This window comes from Micropterus salmoides, unplaced genomic scaffold (assembly GCF_014851395.1).
Source record: "Micropterus salmoides isolate LMB-PRFRI ecotype aquatic unplaced genomic scaffold, ASM1485139v1 Ms_hic_scaffold_23, whole genome shotgun sequence".
NCBI classification, from domain to species: domain Eukaryota; kingdom Metazoa; phylum Chordata; class Actinopteri; order Centrarchiformes; family Centrarchidae; genus Micropterus; species Micropterus salmoides.
Genome location: NW_024041484.1, coordinates 12,072,322 through 12,098,433, shown reverse-complemented (window position 1 = coordinate 12,098,433; position 26,112 = coordinate 12,072,322). Strand labels below are relative to the sequence as shown.

At 41.4% G+C, this 26,112-nt stretch overlaps 3 protein-coding genes across 5 annotated transcripts; 2 read left to right on the top strand and 1 right to left on the bottom strand.

The window, feature by feature from the left end:
- The first annotated feature begins 123 nt into the window (after positions 1-123).
- Positions 124-3,511, top strand: LOC119918245 (dnaJ homolog subfamily B member 9-like). 2 transcript variants are annotated; one of them, XM_038738880.1, is made up of 3 exons: positions 124-264; positions 582-825; positions 2,018-3,511. In XM_038738880.1, exons 2-3 carry the CDS (start codon positions 609-611, stop codon positions 2,500-2,502), a joined length of 702 nt encoding a protein of 233 aa, XP_038594808.1. In that variant the 5' UTR covers positions 124-264; positions 582-608; the 3' UTR covers positions 2,503-3,511. The 2 variants fall into 2 exon arrangements, with proteins under 2 accessions (XP_038594808.1, XP_038594807.1); XM_038738879.1 differs by having other exon boundaries at positions 186-396.
- Positions 3,512-5,109: 1,598 nt separating this feature from the next.
- akr1b1.1 (aldo-keto reductase family 1, member B1 (aldose reductase), tandem duplicate 1) lies at positions 5,110-9,643 on the top strand. The gene is made up of 10 exons (XM_038738877.1): positions 5,110-5,277; positions 6,036-6,203; positions 6,560-6,676; positions 6,917-6,994; positions 7,102-7,224; positions 7,301-7,407; positions 7,515-7,596; positions 8,030-8,113; positions 8,423-8,505; positions 8,678-9,643. The coding sequence occupies exons 1-10, from the start codon at positions 5,212-5,214 to the stop codon at positions 8,703-8,705; spliced, it is 936 nt and encodes a 311-aa protein (XP_038594805.1). The 5' UTR covers positions 5,110-5,211; the 3' UTR covers positions 8,706-9,643.
- On the bottom strand, positions 9,218-25,385 carry akr1b1.2 (aldo-keto reductase family 1, member B1 (aldose reductase), tandem duplicate 2). Of its 2 annotated transcripts, none has more exons than XM_038738875.1 (10): positions 25,181-25,385; positions 17,675-17,842; positions 17,093-17,209; positions 16,794-16,871; positions 15,848-15,970; positions 11,248-11,354; positions 10,686-10,767; positions 10,408-10,491; positions 10,221-10,303; positions 9,218-10,110 (listed from the first exon to the last, which is right to left on the bottom strand). In XM_038738875.1, the coding sequence occupies exons 1-10, from the start codon at positions 25,244-25,246 to the stop codon at positions 10,068-10,070; spliced, it is 951 nt and encodes a 316-aa protein (XP_038594803.1). In that variant the 5' UTR covers positions 25,247-25,385; the 3' UTR covers positions 9,218-10,067. The 2 variants fall into 2 exon arrangements, with proteins under 2 accessions (XP_038594803.1, XP_038594804.1); XM_038738876.1 differs by lacking the exon at positions 25,181-25,385 and adding an exon at positions 18,022-18,485.
- Positions 25,386-26,112: the final 727 nt, after the last annotated feature.

Below are 26,112 nucleotides of genomic sequence, written 5' to 3'. Positions count from 1 at the left end.
CAGAGCGAAGCGAATACGGAAGTGTACGTAGTTCACCCTCTTGCTTTGCTTGTATTCTATCCCACTTCTCCACGTGCGCATTATTTCCACCAATCACCGCGATCTGACTCACTGTGTTAGGAAACTGGCCAATAGCGTTGCGAGTCGTGGTGTTACCGCTCAGGAATGTGACTCGTCAACAATCGTTAGTTTTCGCTTCGCATCAGCTGGAGCTGTCGGCGTTTGATAGAAGTGTCCTCTGGCTGTTTGTCGCCTGGTCTCCAGGTAATCCGTCTTTTCCAGGACGCATTCACATTATTTTTCGTGGATGGTTTATCTGCAACTGAGTGCAAACAACAGAGTATCATTAACAAGCTGTTTGAAGGCAGAGCTGATTTGAGTTTCTCCACTAAAACAGTGAGTTGTCATTTTCCCTCGAGTCTAACGCCTCTCTCTTGAAACTAACTAACGTTAGCTAACTTAGCAAAGTAACGTTGGTGACGCCATAAAAGCTGTATTCCTGCTGTTCTTTGAATAGTTAGCAGTCAAGTCTTGAATCGTGAAACGTCGTTAACCGAGCTGTCAAACTGCTCTCTTCACAGCCTCAAAAAGGTGCCAAAACAAGCAATATGACTACAGCACAGTCGGTGCTGCTGCTTGCAGTGCATATTCTGCTGATCTCGGAGTTCATCCTGGCCAAGAGAGACTACTACGACATACTGGGGGTGCCCAAAGATGCCACCGAGCGCCAGATCAAGAAGGCCTTCCATAAGCTGGCCCTGAAGTACCACCCTGACCGAAACAAGGGCCCAGACGCCGAGGCCAAGTTCAGAGAAATAGCAGAGGGTAAGTGAGTCACTGTGTCATTCCATAATGTTGGGCAATGTTCACTAGTCTTTTATTTACACCTGCACTTGGCCTGCACCCGCTGTGTGTAAGTTAGAGGCTTAGTAACTTGTAGTTATAACTAAATCAGCGACTAAAATTGGTTGCACCAGGATTACCCGAGTCTATGAAAATTCTCAGTCATCCAGGTCATAGCTGTCCAAGGTGGGTTAAAGTCCTTTTGCCCTTGATTTTAACCATCCTTGGTTCAAAGTTTTCATAGTCATTGTTACCATGAGCTACTTGGCATGGCAGCACATCATAGTAAGCTTCATCAATATTGAAAGCCAAATCAATAAATTGGGCAGTTTTACCCTGAGTGAGTATAACTCTGTGACATTTTATTACTTAACCATTTAGTTGTTACTTAGAGTTATGTTGTAACTTATCTCTACGGTGCATCTGCTATTTTAGTAATGGATAAATCACATCTGAGTATTAATTTACATTATAACTAGGCTCTGTTTGAACTTACACACAGTTGGTACAACAGGCTGCTGTCTCCTCTGTATTTGCCAGTCAGAAGTTTTCGGAATATCACATGAAGCAATGTGAAGGTGAAATTACCCTTAAATTAGAATATATTTATAGAATAGTCATAAGGAAATTGACAAATGTCAGTTAGGTTCTCTATTGTATATTTGTGTAAGTTTTTCATGATACAGTGGGTCTTCAAGCGGAATGTCTCAAACGTCTTCCCTGAGAGACATTCCTAGCAGTAATAATAGCTTGTCTTGTTTCTATCATGAGGGGACATATGTTGTTATGATGACAGCTGAGAGTGTTTCAAAAGCCTGACTCTAAGCATGTCAGAACACATTTACAGGCACACACTGTTTTTCTCTAATGGGCCGTGTTGCACTGGAAAGGTCAACTATTTATTCTTATATATGTTAAATTGGAAACCCTAACTAACTCTAATTCTGTTGTCTGCTAAAGTTAGGAAGATGTACTGTTGAAATTATATGTAGGTCATCTCCAAAAGGACGTTCAAAAACATTTCTCTCTCTTGCTTCACAATAAAAAGATAATAAACACATCCCTGCATTGCTCAAGCTTAAACTAAAAATCTTACAAATGTTCAGAAAGGTTTGAGCAGCAGTGTCCTGGCAACCAACACATGAGTGATGTAATGTGTCTTTGGCTCTACCAGCATACGAGACGTTATCAGATGATAAGAGGAGGCGAGAGTACGACCAGTTTGGGCACGGCCCATCACCAGGGGAGGGCCATGGGGGAGGAGGAGGAGGCGGCAACTACAACTTTAACCAGCACTACCAGTCTTTCAACTTCAACTTTGATGACATGTTCAAAGACTTTGAGACTTTCGGTCAGCAACAGCGACACCAACACCACTTTCACTCCCACTCCCAAAACCAGGCCCACCAAAAGAGACACTTTGACAGCCACTTCCAGGCCCACCGGGAGACTATGAACAGACATAGGAGACAGTTCCAGCAGGGGGGTGTCGGCGGAGGACTCTTTGATGACATGTTTGAGGACTTGGAGAAAATGTTCTCCTTTACCTCGCACAGTTCCAGGACTGAGAGCAGATTCCAGGGCATGGGAAAGCAGCACTGCAGGACAGTGACCCAGCGTAGGGGGAACATGGTGACCACCTTCACTGACTGCTCCTGAGACAAGCAAGAAAACGACGGTCTACAGGAGGGCCACCACTTGGGACCCTGCTGGGCTTTTCAGTTGTGGTTTTGGAATTGTATGCTAATTTATTACGTGGTGGAATATAGAACAGTTTTGTGTGGATTTTGTAATTTTCTGTATGTAATTTCCTCTAGGAACAAATATCCAAGCTGGCCTGATAAAGTGCTGCTTCCAAGCAATAACTCACTCACATAATTGTTCATAGCACAATATAAGTCTTAGGTTGATTCAGATACAGTACCATCATTTAGCTTTCTGGGTCCATTATGTTTACGTGTGTTCTTTTTTGTTTTTGATTACATTTTATTGGACTCAGGTATGGCCAAAGGTTAAAATATCATTTAAAATTTGAAAAAACTTTTCTTTCGAGAGCAGTGCAGCAATAATATTGATTAAAACCACATTTTAGGCCATACTATTATTGTGCTCTCTCCAATATAAACCAGGCATTGCTCATGTAGCCTAGCGTACTCTGGACAAATTTTGATTTATAGAAGCATCAAATTTCGCTGTGAAAATGGAGCTTCACATCCTGAGATGTGTGCAAGTTGGCCATTATCAACTGTTACCTCATAGTTCCTTTCTACAAAGTTGCATCTACCTTCAGAAAGGAAATGAACAGTTCCATTTCAAATGCTGGTATACTTAGCCACAGGCAAAGTTTGTGTACTCTCTCAGCTGTTTTGTAACTTGTTGTTCGGACGGTTACAACAACCTGGGGCCATCTGCCAGTGAAGCTGAATGGTCTGAAATGTTTCAGAACTTATCAAAATGTGCAATATTTAGCACCTTTGCTCTTCATGTTGCCTATCTTTCATAGACAGTGCTGTGTTAATGTCATTGTCTAATGTACGCACTTTGTGTGTGTGTGTGTGTGTGTGTGTGTGTGTGTGTGTGTGTGTGTGTGTGTGTGTGTGTGCACGCTGAGAGTGGCTTGAATGTTGATTGGTTGCATAATGATTGAAATAAAAGTTACAAGAGCAAATGTCTTGTGTTTTGAAAAAAAAAATTGGTCTTAATCATACATCTAAATATACTGTAAGAATTTGCCTACAGCCAACTGTTGCTCTGTTGTTGTGAGCTTTGGGGTTGAGAGAAGAAAAGGTAAACTCCAGTAGAGAGCGTACTTTCATCAGACTGGAAGGCAGGGTTGAGGCTTTCTATCTACTACAGACTGTGAATGGCAACGGCAGGTGAGTCACCGGGGATGGGCAGCCATGCTCGGCTCCAGGCTACAGCAAATTCACGCAGACAGAGGAGCCGCCCTTGGATTTTGATACACGTCTGTTCCTTTTGTTACAGTACAGGTGCTTGGAGAACCCACAAAGGATGAAAGCAAAATTTCTCATATTTGAAATACCAAGTACAAACTACATTATATTACACATCATAAATCAAATTAAAAAAAAATAACGTGGGTTGAATATGACTGTGACCTTGTTAATGTGTAACTGCAAACATCTTTTGTCCTTTATCTTTAAAAAAGAATTTTAATTACATTTTTATTTTAAATATTCAGTTTCAAAAGTAACCTGACAGCCCAAACTTGAATTGTTTATAATATTTCATATTATATTAAGGATATATTATAAATATATAATATAAATATGCACATGTGTGCACCTAAAACCGGGGGAAATGGTTAGATGGAGATCGTTTATGAACCTGACATGATTAAAATAAAATAAGACTTTACTGATCCTGCAGTGTGAATATTTGCATGTTGCAGCAGTTTCAGAAAAAGTGAAAAAATGAAACATAATTTAGAAAGATAGGACAAAACAGTGCTAACCGTTGCACCTCCGTACCGCCCTCAATATTTCCAAGTAAACAAAAAATTTTATGGTAGACGTAACGTTACAAATAGAAAGACGTGCTTTTATCATAGATGTTTGGTGTAACTAGAACTTCGTGATTAACTATTGCCAAAGTTACGCTGCACAGAAGTTTCCTTTCTGGGGTCGCTCAAGAATACTGATTGTCTATATGCTAGCTTACATAGATGCTCAAAAGGCATGAATTTCTAACGAATATGCATCATCATGCCTTGTTCAATTTTCCCACCACCTGCAGCTGGTGACCTTTTTTTTTTTTCTCTTTCAGACCCTGCCCCTTAGACAGCCTGAGTCCGCCACTGTAATTAGCTAATCTCAATCTATAGCTGATTAATAAATGTCCACAATGCTGCACTTTCGATGATGGCTGATCGTGTTCATGTTTTTAAAAGTGGTAAAGCTGGCAAAAGTATATAAATGTATATAAAAATTCTGATGTCATACAGGCTACACCGCAGGCTCATAGCTAAAGTTCCTAAAGAATCAACCAAATGTGACATATCCGTTTGTACTTATGTAGGCCATTTACATCAGTTTTAATTAATTTAATATTATTAATATATTTTAATCTAATTTTATATAAACCCTTGCACAGATTTAATGTTATACACTACAAATCTTGCATTTAACCACATCATTTGTGCTGAGTCATTCTTCCCCCTGTAGCCTCTCTCCTGGGTCCATGACATGAAAGGCAGGCATGACCAATCAAACCCAAGCACACTTCCTATCTGCCGTTTAACTCCACCTCTCACTGACTTTACTACACAAGGCTGTCTCTCCTCTGACTTTATTTGCTGTAAGAGTCTGCTTGCATGCATGGCTGCTTGTTGATAAATCCTGCTGAAATATGATTCCTTCAGTTACACTCAACAGTGGAGCAAAGACGCCTATTGTGGGCCTGGGAACATGGAGGGTAAGAGTGAACATTTTATACTAGAAAAGAGATGCATGGACTTTGTCTCTACTCCTTTTCTCTCAGTACTTATTAATATTTCAGGGTTTCTATGGTCTATATGATCTGTTTCGTCTATGTATGTATGAATTCACTGCCCTGAATCCACTGTACCTGCAAACTAGCTTCAAAAGGTACATCTAATCTGCACATCTACAATAAACTTGTTAAGGATAAGGAGTTTAATCATTAACATACTGATGAACATGGACCTCTGCCTGAACAGATGTGTTTAGTACAGTGGGACATTCAGGGGGGTCGTGAATCTTGAGCGGACCAAAGTTTGCATGAATATAATTTATGTGGTGACATAAACAAACAAAAGTGCTGTGATGCTAGCAAGGCCATATTGCTGACCTGAATCTTGTTTATTTAGTCACCTGTGTTGTTAATTATTGATAAAAAAGTTACATCCAGATGTGCTGGGCTGGTGGGTCACGGACCTTTCTGGAATGTAAAGGGGGGCGTGACAGAAAACGTTTGAGAACCACTGATTCAGTAGCAGTTAAACTAAAGATACCAGCAATTACAGCATGCACTTTGCATTCATTTCTTACCATTTCATATTTTCTAAATAGAAAATAGCCATTTGCTGATATGAGGCTAGAACACACAAAACCCAATCACTGCCACAACACATATTTTACTCACTGTATTGATGTGTATTCATATCACCAATTGCCCTGTTTTTGTTTTTTTTAATCACCCTACCTCTACAGGCAGACCCAGGAAAGGTCACAGAGGCTGTTAAGGTTGCAATAAGTGCTGGCTACAAGCATATCGATGGTGCTTATGTGTACCAGAATGAGGAAGAAGTTGGGGCTGGGATTCGTGCAATGATTGACCAAGGAGTGGTAAAAAGGGAGGACCTATTCATTGTCAGCAAGGTACAATATACATCCAAAGACAATGAACCTAATTTTACACAGTTTTGCTCTAAGGCCGTTTTCCCTGTTTGGCTCTTTAGTGCATGTGCACAAATTGTTTGTCAGAAGTTCAGGGAGCACAGGGGGATCCGACACTGTGTCTGGAAACCAATGTGACTCCTGTAATTCATCACATGTACTTTAGTACTTACAATGAGCACCACATCTTTGTTGCTCTGGGAGATAGTGTATCATTTGACCTGCCAATACTACAGTTTCACCGCCAGAGTACCAGCAATCCCCACCTTCAGCTTATTGGACCCACGTAAACCATCAGGTACGCTATGTTTATTAAAACCCCTGTTTGTTTGTCATAGTTATGGTGCACCTTCCACATCCCATCTCTGGTGAGGGGAGCCTGTGAGAAGACACTCAGTGACCTAAAACTGGATTACCTGGATCTTTATCTCATGCATTTCCCAATGGGAACCAAGGTGTGGATACCATTTTCCTTTCCTGGCCATAGAGAACAAAAAGCCTGCCTGTTGGTAAAATTACCAGCATCAAGGATTCTGGTCAAGCTCAACCTTTAGCCTATATCTCCTGTCTAAGCAAAGTTGACATCAGAAAATTATAGTTGCATGATATGCCCATTTTAAATACACTAAATATACTATACTGTATCTCTATCAGAAATAATACATGTTTTGACATTTTTATTTTTTCTGCTGCAGCCAGGGGATGAGCTTTTTCCTTGTGATGAGCACAATCAAGTAATTTCTGATGGCAGCAACTTCTTGGACACTTGGGAGGTAATTTAAGTGACCCAGTGATAGTCCAATTGACTTACTGGCAGCTTAAATCATAAATAGGCGGCAAAACAACATACATTAACACCAGTGTGCAATGTGTCTCTCAGGCTATGGAAAAGCTGGTGGATGCTGGGTTGGTCAAGGCAATCGGTGTCTCCAACTTCAACAAAGACCAGATTGAAGCCATTCTTAACAAACCAGGCCTCAAGTACAAGCCTGCCAACAACCAGGTACAAAACATGATTGTTATTCCACAACATAATGTAGAAAGAAAATAAAAGCTGAAGCATTTTGGTGTTTCTCTAGATTGAGTGCCACCCGTACTTGACCCAGGAGAAGCTGATCAACTATTGCCACTCAAAGGGCATCTCAGTAACAGCTTACGGTGCCCTGGGCTCCCCCGACAGACCCTGGTGAGAGGCAGTGCCACCGGCAGTTGCATACAGTACTCGCGGAAAAGTGTTTGCATCTTCAAGAATGCTAACAGTCACTCGTTCCTTTCTGTTCTTATTTCCAAAAGGGCTTCACATGATGAGCCCTCTCTGCTGGAGGAACCCAGGATCAAGGCCATTGCTAACAAGTACAAAAAGACTCCAGCGCAGGTAAGAAACAAAAACATCTACTTGTTTTTGAAAATTAGGCCATAAAATTATTAGGCTATTGGTAAGGAAACACTTACAATGAACTCTTACCGGATTACATTCTCATAGTAACAGCACAGTTTTAAGCTTTTATGCATGATGCCTCATATTATGGGGGCGGTGAAGGTGCAGTGGATAAGACACATGCCTCTGACATGAGTCACCTTGGATAAAAGCGTCAGCATTTACATGTAAATGTAAATATTAGGTACCTAATTAAAAGATCACATACCAGTGCAGCAGCACATGTGTACGGCACAAATTAACACGTAACAGATTCTGAAACTGTATTGTGTGGTGATCCACCAAAATTGTAGTCATGCAGAGATTTCAGTGAGATGCCAGAATAACTGTCAAAATACATTTTTGCACTTATGAATGGTTTCACCATCAGGTCCTCATGAGGTTCCACATCCAGAGGAATGTGATTGTCATTGCAAAGTCAGTGACGCCCCATCGAATCAAGGAAAACTTCCAGGTATACTCCCCTTAAAACTTACTTAAGCAAATTACTTTAGTTTTAGTCTGTTCTACTACTTTAATGTAGGCTACTCATATGGGATACTTCTCAACTAAATCTAGATTAGTTAGATAGTTGTGAGAAGTTAAAAGATAAAATAATTTGAGGTTGAATCATCACACTTTTAAGAGATACTCCCTTTTATGCAAAGGTTTTAAATGTTTCTTTTTTGGAGGAGGAGGAGGAGGAGGAGGAGGAGGAGGAGGAGGAATTTAGGTTTTAGCATTTGGTAAAAATTCTGATCACATGCTGCTCTTTCTCTTTCAGTTGTTTGATTTTGAGTTGAGTGAAGAAGACATGAAGACCATCCTAAGTTTGAACAAGAATTGGAGAGCATTTGGACTAGAATGGTGAGAAGACAGGAAGATAATAGGAGACAAGGGAAAAATGGAGAGATATAACGAAAACAGGCAGAAGCAGATCCAACTGAATTCTTGTAGGCTCTAGGCCAGGTTAAACTGGACACATCATCATTACTAACAAACCTCAAGTAAAGTGTGTTCCTCTTCTTTTTCTCTACAGGGCATCAAAACACAAAGATTTCCCCTGAATACAGAATACTAACTCATCAGACAACATTCTACCTGACTAAGGTGCTTATCAAGAGTCTGAATAATCACAAAACACCTGGGATTGATTGTCTTTGTCAGCAGCCTCAATTTCCTTCCCTACAGAAGGGTAATAAAAACTCACTGCTACATTTCATACTTACCAGATAAAGGTAGATATGCTCACCTCAATCGCTGTTATAGAAGGCTCATAGGGTCAGTAGAGGACACAGCTGTTTCTCATGATTTCACTCATTATATTATTTTTAAACTAACTAGTAAGAAACTCAAAAGCTACATTTAATTTCCCTAGCTAGAAATGACCAATTTAGCATTACATATCACAATACAGTTAACTGCGCCTATATGCATATGTGTGTACCTATGCACAGCAGCTCATTCATTCCCCCTGAGTCTCACAATTAGCTTTTCTGACCCATAGTTGTCATTAAGAGGCACTGTCACCTGCCTAAGCAGCCTTTTCACTATGTAGGAAATGTGCAAGTTATTTTTATTTTCTTCCACAGGACTTTATTTTCAGTGCTTTGCAAAACAGCAGGGGAAGAGAAAGCAACTGTTTGGTAACAGGGTTAATTCACATGATTATTAAGTGCTGTAACATGACTCATAAGAAAGGGTAGGAAGGACTTTGTCGTCCCAAAACAAGTCGAGATAATATGTTCCCCTTTCAGAGATAAGTGCTAAGGCAGTAATGCATCTGCTCAAACAGTAAAAATAAACATGGTCACAAACTGAAAAAAAACAGGGTTAAGTCACACGACAAGTGTTTTGTTTATGACACATCTCTGGATGTATCATATTGGTGCTGTGAAAAACTCATTTTGACAAATACATTTAGTTTATCTACACTGTAGGTATTTTTCCCTCTTACATGTGATATCACAAGCATGTAAAACTACAAATAAAACGCTAACATCAATTCTTTTGGGAATTGCTTATTCTGTTCTTAAAACTGGTACTTTAAGAAAATTGTATTGTACTGCTTGTGGCACACATTTTGGTTTATCAGTAACTGAATGTCACACTGACAAAGACTGCGAAAAAGTAAATAAAATTGTGTTCAAGTAAAGAAACATGAAAATCACCAAATAAGGAGTGTTGGTTTTAAAAAGTTCTTTGGAGGATGTGTACAACTGGTCACAATGTTTTTTATGGAGACAAAACAGGTAATAAAATAAGTCATTGTTTCTTTTGAGAAATGTAACAGGAAAATAAAAATCTGATGCAAGGCCACACTAGCATTGAAAACTGCTCAGAAGAACAGGAAAGCGAGCAGTCAAGAGGGTAGAGGAGCAAACTCCAGCTCCCAATGTAAACCTGTGGAAAATCTGCGTTTTTCATTTTCAGAATTCAGCATGGAATGGATAGTCCTTGTGCTTTGTGCTCCTACGGAGAGAAAATAAAGAAAAAGAAACATTTTTAAAAAGATGCCTAACACATGACATCTTCTTAAAGTTACAAAAAAAAGAAAACAAAAGTACAATATATGATCTCACCATTGCATAGGACAGACTCTCCAGTTCCTGTTGAATCCTAATATAGTCTTCATTTCCTCCTGGGTTAGTTCAAAGTCAAACACCTGCAAAGATTTAAATGACTGTCTTCATGCACAAGCCAAAATGTAAGTGAAGCAAATCGAGGGCTAAACCTAGAAAATATTTGAACAATTTCTCAGCTAATTACCTGGAAATTCTCTTGAATGCGCTGAGCTGTGATCGACTTGGGGATCACGATCACGTTCCTCTGGACGTGGAAGCGGATCAGGACCTGGCAGGGAAGAAAAAAGTGAATTAAAGTGAATTTGATCAGAGATCATAACTTTAAATATAGTAACAGTAAGGGCCATACGAAAGATATTCACATGACAATGATCAAATTAATTTTTTTGTGTGCGCACAATAACTATTTCAACGTTTATTTAATTCAGTTTCATTTATTATGTTCTAGTCAGAGTACTGTACCTGAGCAGGTGTCTTCTTGTGCTTCTGAGCAATGGCTTTAATGTTAGGATCATCCAGCAGTGAGGGGTCTTCAGGTGTAGCCCTGCAATGTAAAATACATCATACAGTATTATTTAAAAATGACTCATACACATTGCAATATTCAAATCAAGACAATCAAAAGGTAGACAAAATAATGGAAATACCTCAGAAAAAGGCCAACTCTGAATTAAATTGGCCACAATTAACCACTGCTACAAAAGGTGGGCAGCTGTGAAACAGGTCTAACCATCAACACCTTTATATGTGGCTTTTCAAGGCAAATTCTCTGAACAAATCAAAGATGTATTGGTCAAAAAATGTAATTACTAATGTTTAAATCATGCCACACACAGACAAACTACATAGACAAGGAGGAACAACAGCCATAAGTCCAAACAATAAAAAGGGATATGAGACATAATGGTGTTGACAAATACTGAATCTGTATTCAACCAAATATGACCCACTTTGTAGCAGCAGGATGATAAAAAGTAATTTCTCATGTTATTTTGACACAACTATTATTGCCATACTAACTGACCAGGGTCTGTCAGGGGAGCCCAAGGGGCTGTAAGCCGTCACTGAGATGCCCTGAGAATGGCAGTAGTTGATCAGCTTCTCCTGTGTCAGGTATGGATGGCACTCCACCTAGTGGCACAAACACACAACTCTTGTGATGTATTGCAGAAATCACAGAGAGATGCATAAACCACATGAAATAAATACAAAGTGAAATATACTCTGACCATGCTTTTCAAACTACTGCATAGCCTAATAACACAAGATTTTGTTGCTTTGAGCGATATAAAGTTCAGTAGTACTTTGTGTTCAGTAACACATACAGTCGTAAGAAAAACCCTTTGGAATTACTTGGATTTTTGCATAAATTGGTCACAAATGTGATCCATCTTCATCTAAGTCACAACAATAGACAAACACAGTTTGCTTAAACTAATAGCCTACCACACAAACAATATGTTTTTATTGAACACACCGTGTAAACACTCACAATGCAGGGTGGAAAAAAATATGTGAACCCCTAGGCTAATGACTTGAGCTAATTCGAGTCAGCTCAATGAGACAAGACTTGAGGTGTTAGTTAGAGCTACCCTGCCATATAAAAACTTTTCGCAATTCTCATGAAACATTGCCTGATGTGAACCATGCCTCGAACAAAAGAACTCCCAGAAGACATAAGGTTCAGAATTGTTGCCTTGCATGAAGCTGGAAATATAAAAGTCATAAAAGTATCTCTAAAAGCCATGATGTTTATTAGTCCACGATAAGACAAATTGACAAAAAAAAAAAAACATTGCTGCGTGTCTGGAATTTGAAAAAAAGAGCACCTGGATGTTCCACAGCACTACTGACAAAATATTCTGTGGACAGATAAATCCAAAGTTGAGCTGTCTGGAAGGAACACAACCCTGTGTGTCGAGGGAAAAGGCACAGCACACCAACATCAAACCTCATCCCATCTGTGAAGTATGGTGGAGGGGGAATCATAGTTTGGGGCTGCTTCGCTGCCTCAGGACCTGGAAGGGTTTCCATCATTGACGGAAAAATTAATTTAAAAGTTTTTCAAGAAAGTTTGCAGGAGAATGTAAGGCCATCTGTCCGCTAATTGAAGCTCAACAGAAGATGGATGATGCAACAGGACAATGACCCAAAGCACAGAAGTAAATTAACAACAGCATGGCTTCAGCAGAAGAAAATACAGCTTCTGGAACGGCCCAGTCAAAGAGTCCTGACCTCAATGCAATTGAGATGCTGTGGCATGACCTCAAAAGAGCACACACACCAGACATCCCAAGAATATTGCTGAACTGAAACACTGATGTAAAGAGGAATGGTCCAAAATTCTCCTGACCGTTTTTCAGGTCTGATCGGCAACTACAAGAAATGTCTAGTTGAGGTTATTGCTGCTAAAAGGGGGGTCAATAAATTATTAAATTCAAGGGTTCACATACTTTTTCAACCCTGCACCCTGTATGTTTACATGGTGTGTTCAATAAAACCATGAAAATATATAATTGCTTGTGTGGTCTTAGTTTTAGCAGACTGTGTTTGTCTATTGTTGTGACAAAATCAGATCACAGTTTACACTTCTTCTTCCTGTGTGTGTGTGTGTGTGTGTGTGTGTGTGTGTGTGTGTGTGTGTGTGTGTGTGTGTGTGTGTGTGTGTGTGTGTGTGTGTGTGCGCGTGTGTGTATGCGCGCAGGGGTGGAAATTAACACCCGCCAAGCGCCAAATGCGGGTAGATATTGCGTTTGGCGGCCAAATGTTGGAAGGCTACCCGCCACATTGGAGGGTAAACTATTCGGTACGATATCGCCAATAGCTTTTTGACGGTACCTAACAGCTTTGGTTTTTGTCGTGTGTCGCACTTAAATTTGTCCCCAGTGCAGCAAGGGATCTAAAATCGTATAACACACTGATTAGGGGCGTTCATTGTTTGTTGTTTATGTTCATTTCAGGTTACTTGTGTCTGATTGGTGTACATATGTAAGGGGGTGGGCGTTAGGGGATTTGCTTGGAGTACCTGGAGTGTTTTCCGCATTTAGCTAGCTAGTTACCACTACAACGTGCATACCTGTCAACCCTATTCTCCCGTATTTTACTGTTCTGTCCGTATCCCCCTGTTAAAATATCTCCCCGTAAATCTCTCGTTTATTTATGCCCACTGTTTGCTCCGTTCCCCTCTGTTAAAGCCAGTGACAGCATGTAGAACAGCTCACAGCACCCGCAAATAAAACAAGAAGAAAAAGAAGAAAAGCAGCGCGACAGGTTCAGGACAGATGATGCGTTGCTAAACAGAGTATTTCACATGCATTTGCCCGTAAAAGAGATACGTGCGAACCAGAAAAATGATTTATTATGTGCGAGTAAAAACTAAAACCTACAGTCATTTTTGTGCATGAATGGTTGTTATGTTTTTGTTAGTACTTAGCATTAATAAATTACAGACCAACGTATACTTTTTTTCTTGCACAAAGATTTAATAAATGAAAACAACCTACGATAAATATTAGGCCTATAGTAGTGATAAACTTTATATGAAAGTTTAATGAATAGGGGGGGGGGGGGGGAATGAGACTAAAGCAGAGCATAAAATAAAATAAAATAAAATAATGAGGAGGTTTAAGTTGAATGATTAATAAGCATCTTGTAAGTTTATAAAACAATTTACTGTTATGTTGGAGTACATTTTATAGCAATACATTTATTTTGCTTCAAATTTCAATCTGGTGTCGTCTTAAAGTTTGTATTCGACAGAATACCTTATTATCTCCGTTAAAAGTACTGAAACAAATGTTTACGTGACATAGATAGGCAAGTTATTATTTTGGCCGGTAAAATTTTTTTTGGCCGGTATGATTTTCTCCTCATTTACCAGTCCCATTGGCAGGTGAACCAAAAAGTTAATTTCCACGTGTGTGTGTGTGTGTGTGTGTGTGTGTGTGTGTGTGTGTGTGTGTTGCGGGGTGGTATGCGTCAACCTCAAGCTCGGGTCCTCTACCAGAGGCCTGAGAGTTTGAGGGTTCTGCGCAGTATCTTAGCTGTTCCTAGGACTGCAGTATTCATGCAGAGACCCCTGATGTCTTACCTGGAATATGCTGTAGCCACTCTCCCAGTTTGGGGGTCACAGCCCCCAGTGCTCCGATTACCACTGGCACCACTGTTACTCTTACTTTCCCACCTCTTTTCTAGCTCCTCTTTCCCCTTGGCATTTTTCAAGCTTCTCGTGTTCCTTCTTCTTGATGTTGCTGTCGCTTAGGATTGCCACATCTATCACAGCAGCCTTCTTCTGCTGTTTGTCGATCAACACAATGTCTGATTGGTTAGCTATTAGCAGTTTGTCAGTCTGTATCTTGAAGCCCCACAGGATCTTAGCTCGGTCATTCTCAACTACCTTGTCTTTCATTTTGACCTTGGGACTTCCAGCCCAGATGTTCCTGTACACTATGCCAGCTACCTGGTTATGGCGTTCCACGTACACACTTCCTGCCTGCATCTTACACCCTGCTGTTATGGGCTGTACTTTCTCAGGGGCATCCTTGCACAGTCTGCACCTGGGGTCCTGCCTGGTGTGTTAGACCCCAGCCTCTATTGATCTTGTACTGCGTGCCTGTTCTTGTTCCGCCATGATTAGTGCTTTTGTGCTGTCCTTTAGTCCAGCCTTTTCCAGCCACTGGTAGGATTTCTTGATATCAGCCACTTCTTCTATTTGTCTGTGGTACATGCCGTACAGCGGCTTGTCCCTCCATGAAGGTTCTTCATCTTCCTTGTTTTGGGTTTCTGCTGCCTGAGGTATTCACTAAGCCCTTCATCTTTGGGGGCCATCTTCCTGACGTACTGTTGGATCTTTGTCGTTTCATCCTGGACAGTGGTCTTGACACTCACTAGCCCTTGGCCTCCCTCGCTACGCTTGGTGTACAGTCTCAGGGTGCTGGATTTGGGGTGAAACCCTCCATGCATGTTGAGGAGCTTATGAAATTTTGAGTTTCATACAATAGTTTTACAGTCGCTTCAAACTGTTAATTGTTGTGTCTTTTTCAACGGCACAGTGTCTACATTTATGCTAAAAAAATATTATTCAATTTACTAATATATTACTTCCTGCTTTGTGCAAAGGAAGTTTTGCAAAGTTATTTCAAGGGGTAAATTCACTCGTATTCAACATATGAGAGTCCTTGTTCTGTGTTTTGTGACCAAGGATGAAAGAAAACTGTGCCGTAATTTAATACACTACAAGAGCAGACCAAACAAGACATTGATGGTGAATGATGGTTCTAAAAAAACAGCAAAAATACAAGGTCATCTCAGCTAATTGGTGTAGCCTGAGGGGAAACTGCTGTGGCCCAGAAAGAATTACCCAGACATTTATTTCTCAGACCTGGCAGTAGGAGACAGATAATGTCATTATGGACTCCTGCCCTTTAAGAACAGCAATCTTTAAATGTATCTGAGTCGAGGCTACTGAGCAGCAAGAAAACAAACATGCTATTCTTAAAAAGGCTGCATATGGGCGTTTAAACAGCAGCTGGCCCTTATTATCGTGTATCGTGTGAAATGTGTCATCTCTTTGTTCTACGCATGTGTATTGAGCAACATTATCATTGGAAGGTGACTTAGTGTACCTGGTTGTTGGCAGGCTTGTATTTAAGGCCTGGCTTGTTGAGAATGGCTTCAATCTGGTCCTTGTTGAAGTTGGAGACACCAATAGCTTTGACCAAACCAGCATCCACCAGCTCTTCCATCCCCTGAGAAAATGAACCACAAAAAACACATTTACTTAGCCCTTTGCTGAGATTATGTTCAGAGACTATAGCTCATACTAAATCCTATTTGTGCCTCTTAAAAAAGCCATAGCTCCCGCTTGTCTCCACTCCCTTGCTATAGCCAGAAAATCATTCATCTCAGGTCTTGCACCATCACCTTTTAAGGTCTCAAAGTTCCTAGCTAAGATCCAGCTATAAAACGCACTTACTCTGTCACTCTACATTTTTTCAGAATATGCTAAATCAATTAACATCTATATCTCCACAAATATTTGTGTCTACTACCAGAATTGACACAGACATTCTCTAGATGGCAGATATCAAGTGTTCCGAAGAGTTTTCAGATTAGTTAAAGTTTAAACTGACAAAAATATCCGAGTCTAAGACATGAGATGTCATTGCCTCAACTTGTGAGAAGGTGTGTAAACAAGCTCACCAGTAGCTCAGTCAGTAAGTCACCTACTTTGGGGATACGAAGTTCTACGGTTCAAGTCCCCAGGTGAACAAGTCCTTCTTGCCATCTATGTTCAGATCATAGTGAGTCAAAGTTTGCATATTCTACTTGGATCCTGTAACACTGTTGAGTGTTTGTACAACATAAACCACATAAATTGGCCGGTGGGTTGAACATTACACCCACTAGTCAGGTACATAATGACACTCAAGATGATTCTGTAAAAATGAATTCCACTTATATTTTTCTGTATTTTCCTGTATTTTCCTGGGCGTGATTAGTTACTCTAAGAGAGTTCCTATTTGAATCTTACATCTGTCAAAAGTGAGTGGGTTGTCTGTTTTAACTTACCTCCCATGTCTCAAGGAAGTGGGTATCATCACTGATTGTCTCTCCTGCGCTGTCCAAAGGAAAAAACTCATTGCCAGCCTGTAACATGACCACAGGATAACTATGAATTTGAGAATATGGAGGCTCACTTCTATATAAAACTTAATACAAAAATAGATGTGCAGATAGCATAGTAATAAAGAATTAATCTGAATCTTCTACATAAGGGACCTGCTCACAGACACAATGAGAAATGCCAACGACATCAAGAGAACACATTTTTCAGTCACACATTGCTGACAAGACAAGAGTGTGCCTACCTTGAAACCCATAGGCCAGTGCACTAGATAGAGGTCTAGGTAGTCCAGTTTAAGATCACTGAGAGTCTTCTCACACGCTTGCCTCACCAGTGACTTCTGATGGAAAATGCACCAGAGCTATGAAATGAAAGGAGAGGCAAGTCAATGAGCTACCACGCTCGCTGAGGGATCCAGCATTAAAACTGTTTAGATTAGGACTGAAACAATTTATCGATAAATTCGATTACTAAAAAGCATTGACACAAATTCTTTGCATTGATGCTTTGTTTAATCCATATAACTATAGAGCGCTCTGTTTCACATGGACAATTATTACTATCGCACATTATGTTACGCTGTGATCGAGTTAAGACGACGTGATTATGATGGCACTGTTTGCAAAGTGGAGGAAGAGAGAGAAAATAGCGAGGGACAAAGAAGAAAGGGATTATTTTAAGATAAAAGAAACAACCACTCTGTATGTTACAGTCTGTCCGTGTAAAACAAAGCCAATGTAGCCTACCGCAACAGCACGACGGCACCCGCGCGGCCAAGCAAAAAGTACTTAAATAATAATAAATAATAAGGCCATGCACATCTCACCTTGCTAACAATGAAAAGATCCTCCCTCTTGACCACGCCATCCTTGATCATGGAATGAACACCTGCTCCCACCTCTGCCTCGTTCTCGTAGGCATATGCTCCATCGATGTGCCGGTAACCCGCTGAGATGGCTGCTTTCACCGCCTCTGTGACTTTGCCAGGGGGAGACTAACAGACAGGGATGATTAGTTATTGTGGTATACATAATAATAAGTGTAACTACTACTCACTAACACTGGTTACAGAATAGCATAGCAGCAACTCTGTGTCTCCTATCATCTAGAGCAGTGGTTCTCAAACTTTTTCACATCAGGGACCCTTAAACTGACACAAATTAGACCACGAACCCCATCTGATAAGATTTGGTCCCAAGGGTCTCCCATCTCAGTTGTTACGGCCGCCGCTGGCTGCCTTAGAGTAGTTGTGTTTTGGATTTCTCTGAGCTGTATGCAAATCCCCACGGCAAGCACCTGTCGAGGATTGGTTCCCCTGGACCTGGAACCACCCACTTCCTGGTTGCTGTTTGCTGGCGTCTGATTGGTGTGGCCGAGGATCCTACCGAACCTGCCAACCAGAACTCACCAATCAACACCAGCTGGCCTACAAATAGTTTGTGTTCCTGCACTTCGAGGCGACTGTGAGCCAGTGATCAGTTCGCCTTGTTGTTGGTTGTGTACCCCTGTGAATGTCTTGAGTGTTTAAATCTGATCTGTTTGTTGGTTGCCGGCTTAAGTGACTCTTGTCAGTAAAAACCTTTGTGAACTAGAGTGTGAGTGGCACCCTTTAAGGGGGAAAATTGTTTGTTTGGTTACACTACATTCCTGTACAGCATGTAGGTACTGATCTCCTTTTGTTAAGTGTTTTTTTTGTCAGTACCTACATAGCCTCCTTTTGTTGTGTTTTTTTTTTTTGGAGACAACTCATTTAATTAAACTTCGACTCAACCTGATTTCAGTTGTCCTTACCACCTTAATTTAACCCAAATACCTTGTTACTGCCCTACCCTAACGAGCTGGGTTGTAACAAAAGTGGGGGCTCGTCCGGGATTTAAATAAAAATTGTGTATTTGGTAATTGTCGCTGGATATTGGAATCTGGACTGTCAAAGTTTAATTGTTTGAGAGTTTGTTGAGCTCCTTTTTTGACTAGTAGGTAAGTGACTGCCTCGGGGAGTCCTGCTGGTTACTGAGCACGATGGCAGAAAAATTTAGTTTAGAAAAATTTGTAACACATCCTACTCTTGAACAAATACACAGATGTAGAAAGGATGATTTGGTAGAGATAGCGACTCACTTCAACATCCCCGTTATCAGGTCCATGCTTAAAAAAGAAATTAGGGAACGGGTGATTGGTGGATTGGAGGAACAAGGTGTGATTAGTATAGCAGAGCAGTTGGAGTCTGTGTCTCTCCCCAGTTCCTCAGCAGAAGCCGGGGGTGGCCCGAGTACTGAGACGCCCTCAGGCTCTGGGAAAGTCTACAAGGCAGGGGAGCGAGCAAAGACCCCGTTTACTCTGCCTAAGTATGACCCTTCCCCATCGAGCAGTGCTGGCCATACTGAGGCCAGGTTAAAGGTCCGCCTGGCTCGGCTGCAGTTGGAAGCTCATGAGCGGGAGGCGCAAGCCCAGCTCCAGCTCCAGTTGGAAATGAGGAAGATTGAACTGCAAGCTGAGACTGAGAGGGCAGTGAGACTGAGACAGCTCGAGCTGGAGACTTCTGATACAGGACGGAGTGCTCCTAGAGGCTCAGGTATGTCACCACCTTCCACCACTTCCACCAGCTTCCCCAACGTAGCGTTTGATATCAGTAAGCATTTGGCTATGGTACCTGTATTTCGGAATAATGAAGTTGACTCCTATTTCAATGTATTTGAAAGGATTGCGGCTGCCTTACAATGGCCACGTGAAGTATGGACACTTCTGCTTCAGTGTAAAATGCATGGTAAAGCGCAGGATGCCATGGCCGCACTCCCCGTTAAAGATAGCTTAGATTACGAAATCGTTAAGACAGCTATCTTACATGCCTATGAACTTGTGCCTGAAGCGTACCGACAGAAGTTTCGAGGTCACAAGAAAACCTCTACTCAGACCTATGTTGAGTTTGCCCGTGAGAAGGGAACTCTATTTGATAAATGGTGCACAACATGTAAGGTAAATGACGTCAATGCCTTGAGAGAACTGATCCTGCTAGAGGATTTCAAGAACTGTTTATCCGAGCGTATTGTTGTATACTTGAATGAACAGAAAGTGAGCACACTTTCTGCTGCTGCTGTCCTGGCAGATGAGTATGTGTTAACTCATAAGTCTGTTTTTCCTCCAGTCTCTGCTGTTTCGCATCTCCCTTCTCCTCCTAGACCATCAAAACCACGTGGGCTTAAAGAGGAACGGGAGTGCTATTACTGTCACCAAGTTGGCCATGTCATTGCAAATTGCTTGACACTAAAACGCAGAGAGCAGTCCTCACGCTCTGTTCAACCAAAAGGGGTAGGACTGATTAAAGCAGATCGTGGGGTGAACACTTACTTGTCTGACCAGAAAATTGATGACTGTTTTAAGCCATTCATGTTTGATGCCTTTGTGTCACTGACTGGAGAGTCAGCTGATAAACACCCAATATGTGCTTTGAGAGAGACTGCATGTTCGCAATCTGTAATCCTTTCTTCAGTTTTGCCTTTCTCTGATAGCTCTGCCTGTCACTACAGTTCTGTCCTTAGGGGAGTTGAGATGGGTTACGTGCCACGACCAGTGCACCGCGTCCATATTCAGTCCTCCCTGGCTACTGGTTTCTTCCCAGTAGCGGTTTGTACTGAACTGCCAATCCCCGGTATCATGCTCCTGATGGGGAACGATATTGCGGGAGGTAAGGTAACTCCCACATTAGAAGTTCTGGATCGCCCTCAGTGTGATGGGATCCAGACCTCAGATCAGACCCCCCCGAATGTGTTTCCTGCATGCGCTGTAACTCGCGCACGCTCCCATGACATTAGCCCCGATGACTATGAAGCATCATTGCGTGACAGTTTGTTCCTGTCACTTTTTTCAGGTGACACAGAAAGCGAGAAAGAGGTTGAGAGCTCCGTATTACCAACCCAGGACGAGTCTGCTAATCAAAGGCCCCCGGCTGGCCCCGAACTGCCATCCGCTGGAGAAGCGGCATTTCCAGTCAACCGAGCGTGCTTGAGCCAGATGCAGAAAGCAGACCCGACCCTAAAAGGGTGCTTTTCCAAGGTGGTGAGTAATGACAAAGCAAGGGGTGAGAAAGTAGCATATGTTATGGATGGTGAGATGCTGTTACGTAAATGGTCTTCCTTCGTAACTGGTGATTCTGACTGTGACTCTGTTTATCAGATAGTTGTTCCTGCCGGATGCCGCCAACAGGTGTTGTCAGTGGCACATGAGAGTAAGTGGGCAGGACATTTGGGCATAACCAAAACATACCAAGCCATCCTCCGTCATTTCTATTGGCCAGGTCTAAAGTCTGATGTTTCTAAACACTGCCGTGCGTGCCATGTGTGTCAGGTTGTCGGGAAACCTAATCAGACTGTCCCCCCCGCGCCTTTAAATCCCATTCCTGTGATAGCAGAGCCCTTTGAGCGGGTGATTATTGACTGTGTTGGCCCTCTACCTCGAACTAAAAGTGGTAATCAGTACTTATTGACTATTATGTGCGCCGCCACTCGTTACCCAGAGGCTATTCCGCTCCGGTCGATAACCGCTACTGCCATAGTAAAAGTTTTACTGAAGTTCTTCTCTACGTTTGGATTGCCGCGGGTGATCCAGACCGACCAGGGCTCTAATATTAAGTCTGGTCTCTTCAGACAGGTACTCAAGAGTTTGAGTGTGCATCACATTGTGTCCTCGGCGTATCACCCCCAGTCGCAAGGAGCTTTAGAACGCTGGCATCAGACGCTAAAGTCGATGCTCAGAAAATACTGTGTGGAGACAGAGAAACAGTGGGACGAGGGAGTTCCCTTTGTCCTATTTGCGGCTGGTGATGCTGTGCAGGAGTCTATTGGCTTTAGTCCTGCACAGCTTGTTTTTGGCCACACACCCCGTGGGCCGCTTAAGTTGTTGCATAACCAGTTCCTGTCATGTGAGTCTTTGCCCAAAAAGCTTGAGGTAGACGCCAGTGCAGTGGGCGCTGGTGCTGTCCTGTTACAGGAAGGGGAGGATGGTTTTGACCATCCTGTTGCTTACTTTTCCCGCAAGTTCAACCGACACCAGATAAATTATTCCACCATTGAAAAGGAAGCCCTTGCTCTGTTGTTAGCACTACAGCACTTTGAGGTCTATGTTGGGTCTACTCCTCTGCCTGTTGTTGTGTTCACTGATCATAATCCCCTTGTTTTTCTGTCTCGCATGTTTAACCACAACCAGCGACTCATGCGATGGGCACTGGTGGTTCAGGACTTCAACCTCGACATCCGACATAAGAAGGGGTCTGAAAATGTGCTAGCTGATGCTTTGTCGAGACTGTAGAGATTAGTTAAGTTAGTAGATTTATTGCCAAGCCACGGGGGCTTGTAATTTAAGGGGGGGAGTGTTACGGCCGCCGCTGGCTGCCTTAGAGTAGTTGTGTTTTGGATTTCTCTGAGCTGTATGCAAATCCCCACGGCAAGCACCTGTTGAGGATTGGTTCCCCTGGACCTGGAACCACCCACTTCCTGGTTGCTGTTTGCTGGCGTCTGATTGGTGTGGCCGAGGATCCTACCGAACCTGCCAACCAGAACTCACCAATCAACACCAGCTGGCCTACAAATAGTTTGTGTTCCTGCACTTCGAGGCGACTGTGAGCCAGTGATCAGTTCGCCTTGTTGTTGGTTGTGTACCCCTGTGAATGTCTTGAGTGTTTAAATCTGATCTGTTTGTTGGTTGCCGGCTTAAGTGACTCTTGTCAGTAAAAACCTTTGTGAACTAGAGTGTGAGTGGCACCCTTTAAGGGGGAAAATTGTTTGTTTGGTTACACTACATTCCTGTACAGCATGTAGGTACTGATCTCCTTTTGTTAAGTGTTTTTTTGTCAGTACCTACATAGCCTCCTTTTGTTGTGTTTTTTTTTTTGGAGACAACTCATTTAATTAAACTTCGACTCAACCTGATTTCAGTTGTCCTTACCACCTTAATTTAACCCAAATACCTTGTTACTGCCCTACCCTAACGAGCTGGGTTGTAACACAGTGTTTCTCCTATCATTCAAGTTCAATGATATTGATTCAATTTGTAACATTTTCTTAAACTTCTTTCTTACTAAACAGGTAAAAATTAGTGAACCACGTCTTTGATGACACCTCCTATCAGTAACACACCCGCTCCGCACTGCCAGTACATTTGGGGGGTTATACTACCTCCCCTGCAGAAAATCCTGGGGGAAACATTGCATCTGATTTTTGCTTTTAGATTTAGATTGCTTTTACAGTAAGTCTATAAAACCCATGACCAAAACATTCAGTCACTGTGTTACTTATGGAAGGAATTGTAGAATTAAAAGAATTATGGTTACTATTATTAAGTTTTAAAAGGTGCCATGCTTTTTTAAAATTACACTTTTGTCTTTTTGCTGGGGACCCCCTGGAACCACCTGAAGGATTCCTGGGGGTCCCCAGATCCCATTTGGAGAACCATTGATCTGTGTATCACTGTGCCAGAACACCCAAGGAAAATACTTATTTATATGGCATCAGTACACACAGTGGCTCATGTTTTGCTATACTCTGCTACAGTGTAACCCAATTGTGCAAAAACTATTGCCTTTTGTCTAAAAAGAAAGTTTTAATTGCTCATCTTATCCCCTAGTGCACTTCCTTCTGTCGTGTATAATTTTAAGCATTATAGCCTAAATTGTTATTATTAACTGTTAGAGCAATGGTGGTCTACATTCTCATCATTTAAAGTGTTATTTTTATCTTAATTATAGTATAAAGTCAGGATCACAGTGTTAAAACTCTATAGTTCTGTGTATGTGCTCCTTTCTGTATCTAACTGCCGAGGCTCAGCAGTAGCACGTGCGTGTAAGCAAGAATGTGAGCTTTGGCAGAGGTAGACACACAGCACTAAAAACACCAGCAAAGGAAAATGTAGAAGCAGATTTTGTGAAAATTGTGTTACAAAACATACATCAATATATTCCATCACAGTAAGAATGCCCCGTTTCTAGCACAGAGCATAGGTTATGGTTGAAATAGTATCATCAGCAGAGGGCATGCCTAGGACACAGAGAGGGGGAGCAGTGAAGTCAAAAACAGTCATATCCACTGAAAGGTTGGAAAGCAATGAGAAAAGAGAGACATCCAAGACAGTGAAATAAAAGTGATAAAAATCCACCAAAAGCTGAAAGAATGGAAAGCGGTGGTCGTGGTGGCGGCTGAGGGACGCAAAAATCTGGGACTTTCCCAGTTCCAGATCAGCAGAAAAGAGAGCCAAGAGAGTATGTGATGCCAAGAAACAGAGCTATAAAAGGAGGTCCAAAAGGAGTTGAAAGTCAGTTATTACATGGTTTCATGTCAACTCGGGGCTGTATTTTGCATCGATCTCTGATCCGCTTCAGTGAAACATTTGTATTCTAATTGGTGTCTATTTCTGTTGATAATAAAAATGTTGGTAAAAGTTCAAGCTTTCTTATCTGGCCTAAGTCTTAAATTTTTTTAGACGACACTTCCTACCATTTCCTTGGGGAAACGTGTCCTTTGCACTTGTCCTGACTGTTTGGCTGAAAGAAGGTTAATTAAGTAATAGGCTACTTTAATCGCCTCGTTGGGTGGTTTGTCCTCTGCATTTGATGCAAACTGTTTAGGAGGAATTGACAGTGAGAGTGCAGCACCCTGAGACAAACACCAATTCATCACACCTAATGTGCATGTCTGGTTAAATTCTCTCTTGGTGGACAACAAAGTCTGTATTTACTAATCACCCCACCTATTTTATTACCAAGAATTATACTAATAGATATATTAAACAGCAGCCTTTCCAAAAACCTATAGACTATAATGTTGCTAAGGTTAAAGTACACAAAATCTCAGGCTTTCCAGGTGACTGTTTTAAATGAAAGCAAAGTGGCTGTATGGAAAAGCAAAGCAAGCAGGATAAGACACATAAGTTAACTGTTGGTGTCAACAGCAACACTTGAACTAGGGTTATTGTGACTTTCTTGAGTTACACTCTTTTATATACAGTCTATGTTAACACTTAATAAAAAGAGAAGTCTGTCCTGCAAGTTGCAGAAAAACTTGACCCAGCATACTTGCACACGACCGTCACGTGCGTAGAAACCTGATGTAGGGAGTGCATTAGCCCGGACTGTGGGTTATGGTTGTGCCAAGTGTCAGCCCACATTTAAGTTACAAGTAAAAACGTAATTAATTGCGAATTTATTTGGTTATATTATATCGGAAGGTATGACTAGGAAAGTTAGCTGGTTTTAAAGACTTATTAACATCCAGCCTTTCTGCTGGCAGCTAACGTTAGCTCACTCAACAACTTAGATGTTAACCGTGTAGATAAAAATAAACCCTACCTTCCATGTCCCCAGACCCACAATGGGAATTTGTGCACCGGTGTTCAGTTTCACTGTTGTCGCCATTTCTCCAGAGAACTTACGGAGCCTTTCTGCAGTTGTCAGACGTGAACGTCAAGACAGCAACTTGAGAGCAAAGTGTCCGCACTACAGACTGTGATCCTTACAAAACATCCATGGCACAAAACAGCAAGATTCTGCTTCTGCTGCTTCTTCTGACATTATTGGCGGTTGGCTAACAGCTCTTGGGTGCATTACCGCCACCTACTGACCTTGACTGTGCACCACAGTCTATAGTGTGGACTAATGATCTCTCCTCTCTCTAAAACGTGTACAAAACATAAAGAAATACAAACAAAAATAGAAACAATTAAATAAAAACAAATAATTATTAATATATAATATTATAATTAATATGTAAACAAATAATTATAATAATTCTGAAATGAAAGGCTATTCATTAGTCTCGTTGATCCTTAATACTCTAGAAGGATTTTCCAACCCTTGTCAAGTGAAGATTTGTTTTAGAATATTACTGATATTTTACTCTCCTTTCTCTCTAAGTGCATTCTTTAAGACTCTCTCTGAGTCATACTTCTGGCAATACAATAAAGCATGGTCCACTGTTTCTTCCTCTCCACAATATCTTTTAATATGCCTTCAAATCACAAGATTTGTTTAGACCAGTATGACCATTCCTTTTTCTTTTTATAATCCTCCTCCTCTTTCCTATTTCATCCTCCACCCTGCATTCCCAACATATGGATCATTTTTAAAACAGGTATCTTCCTTTTCTTTCTTTGTCCCATTCATTCGGCCAAATCTTTAAGATTTGTCTCATAATCACCAGTTTAGCTTCTGACTTTCTAATATTTAGATTAATGTGATTACTCCCAGTCTTTAACATCTGTCTTGCTGCAGGGACCTACACA

Coding starts and splice junctions, on each gene's coding strand:
- akr1b1.2 (XM_038738875.1), bottom strand. CDS start 25,246: ATGGCGACAACAGTGAAACTGAACACCGGTGCACAAATTCCCATTGTG. Junction 15,971..16,793: donor ACTTCCTTGAGACATGGGAG/GTAAGTTAAAAC, acceptor TCATTTTCTCAG/GGGATGGAAGAGCTGGTGGA. Junction 10,111..10,220: donor AGAGTCTGTCCTATGCAATG/GTGAGATCATAT, acceptor TTCTCTCCGTAG/GAGCACAAAGCACAAGGACT.
- LOC119918245 (XM_038738880.1), top strand. CDS start 609: ATGACTACAGCACAGTCGGTGCTGCTGCTTGCAGTGCATATTCTGCTG. Junction 826..2,017: donor GTTCAGAGAAATAGCAGAGG/GTAAGTGAGTCA, acceptor TGGCTCTACCAG/CATACGAGACGTTATCAGAT.
- akr1b1.1 (XM_038738877.1), top strand. CDS start 5,212: ATGATTCCTTCAGTTACACTCAACAGTGGAGCAAAGACGCCTATTGTG. Junction 5,278..6,035: donor TGGGCCTGGGAACATGGAGG/GTAAGAGTGAAC, acceptor CTACCTCTACAG/GCAGACCCAGGAAAGGTCAC. Junction 6,677..6,916: donor ATTTCCCAATGGGAACCAAG/GTGTGGATACCA, acceptor TTTCTGCTGCAG/CCAGGGGATGAGCTTTTTCC.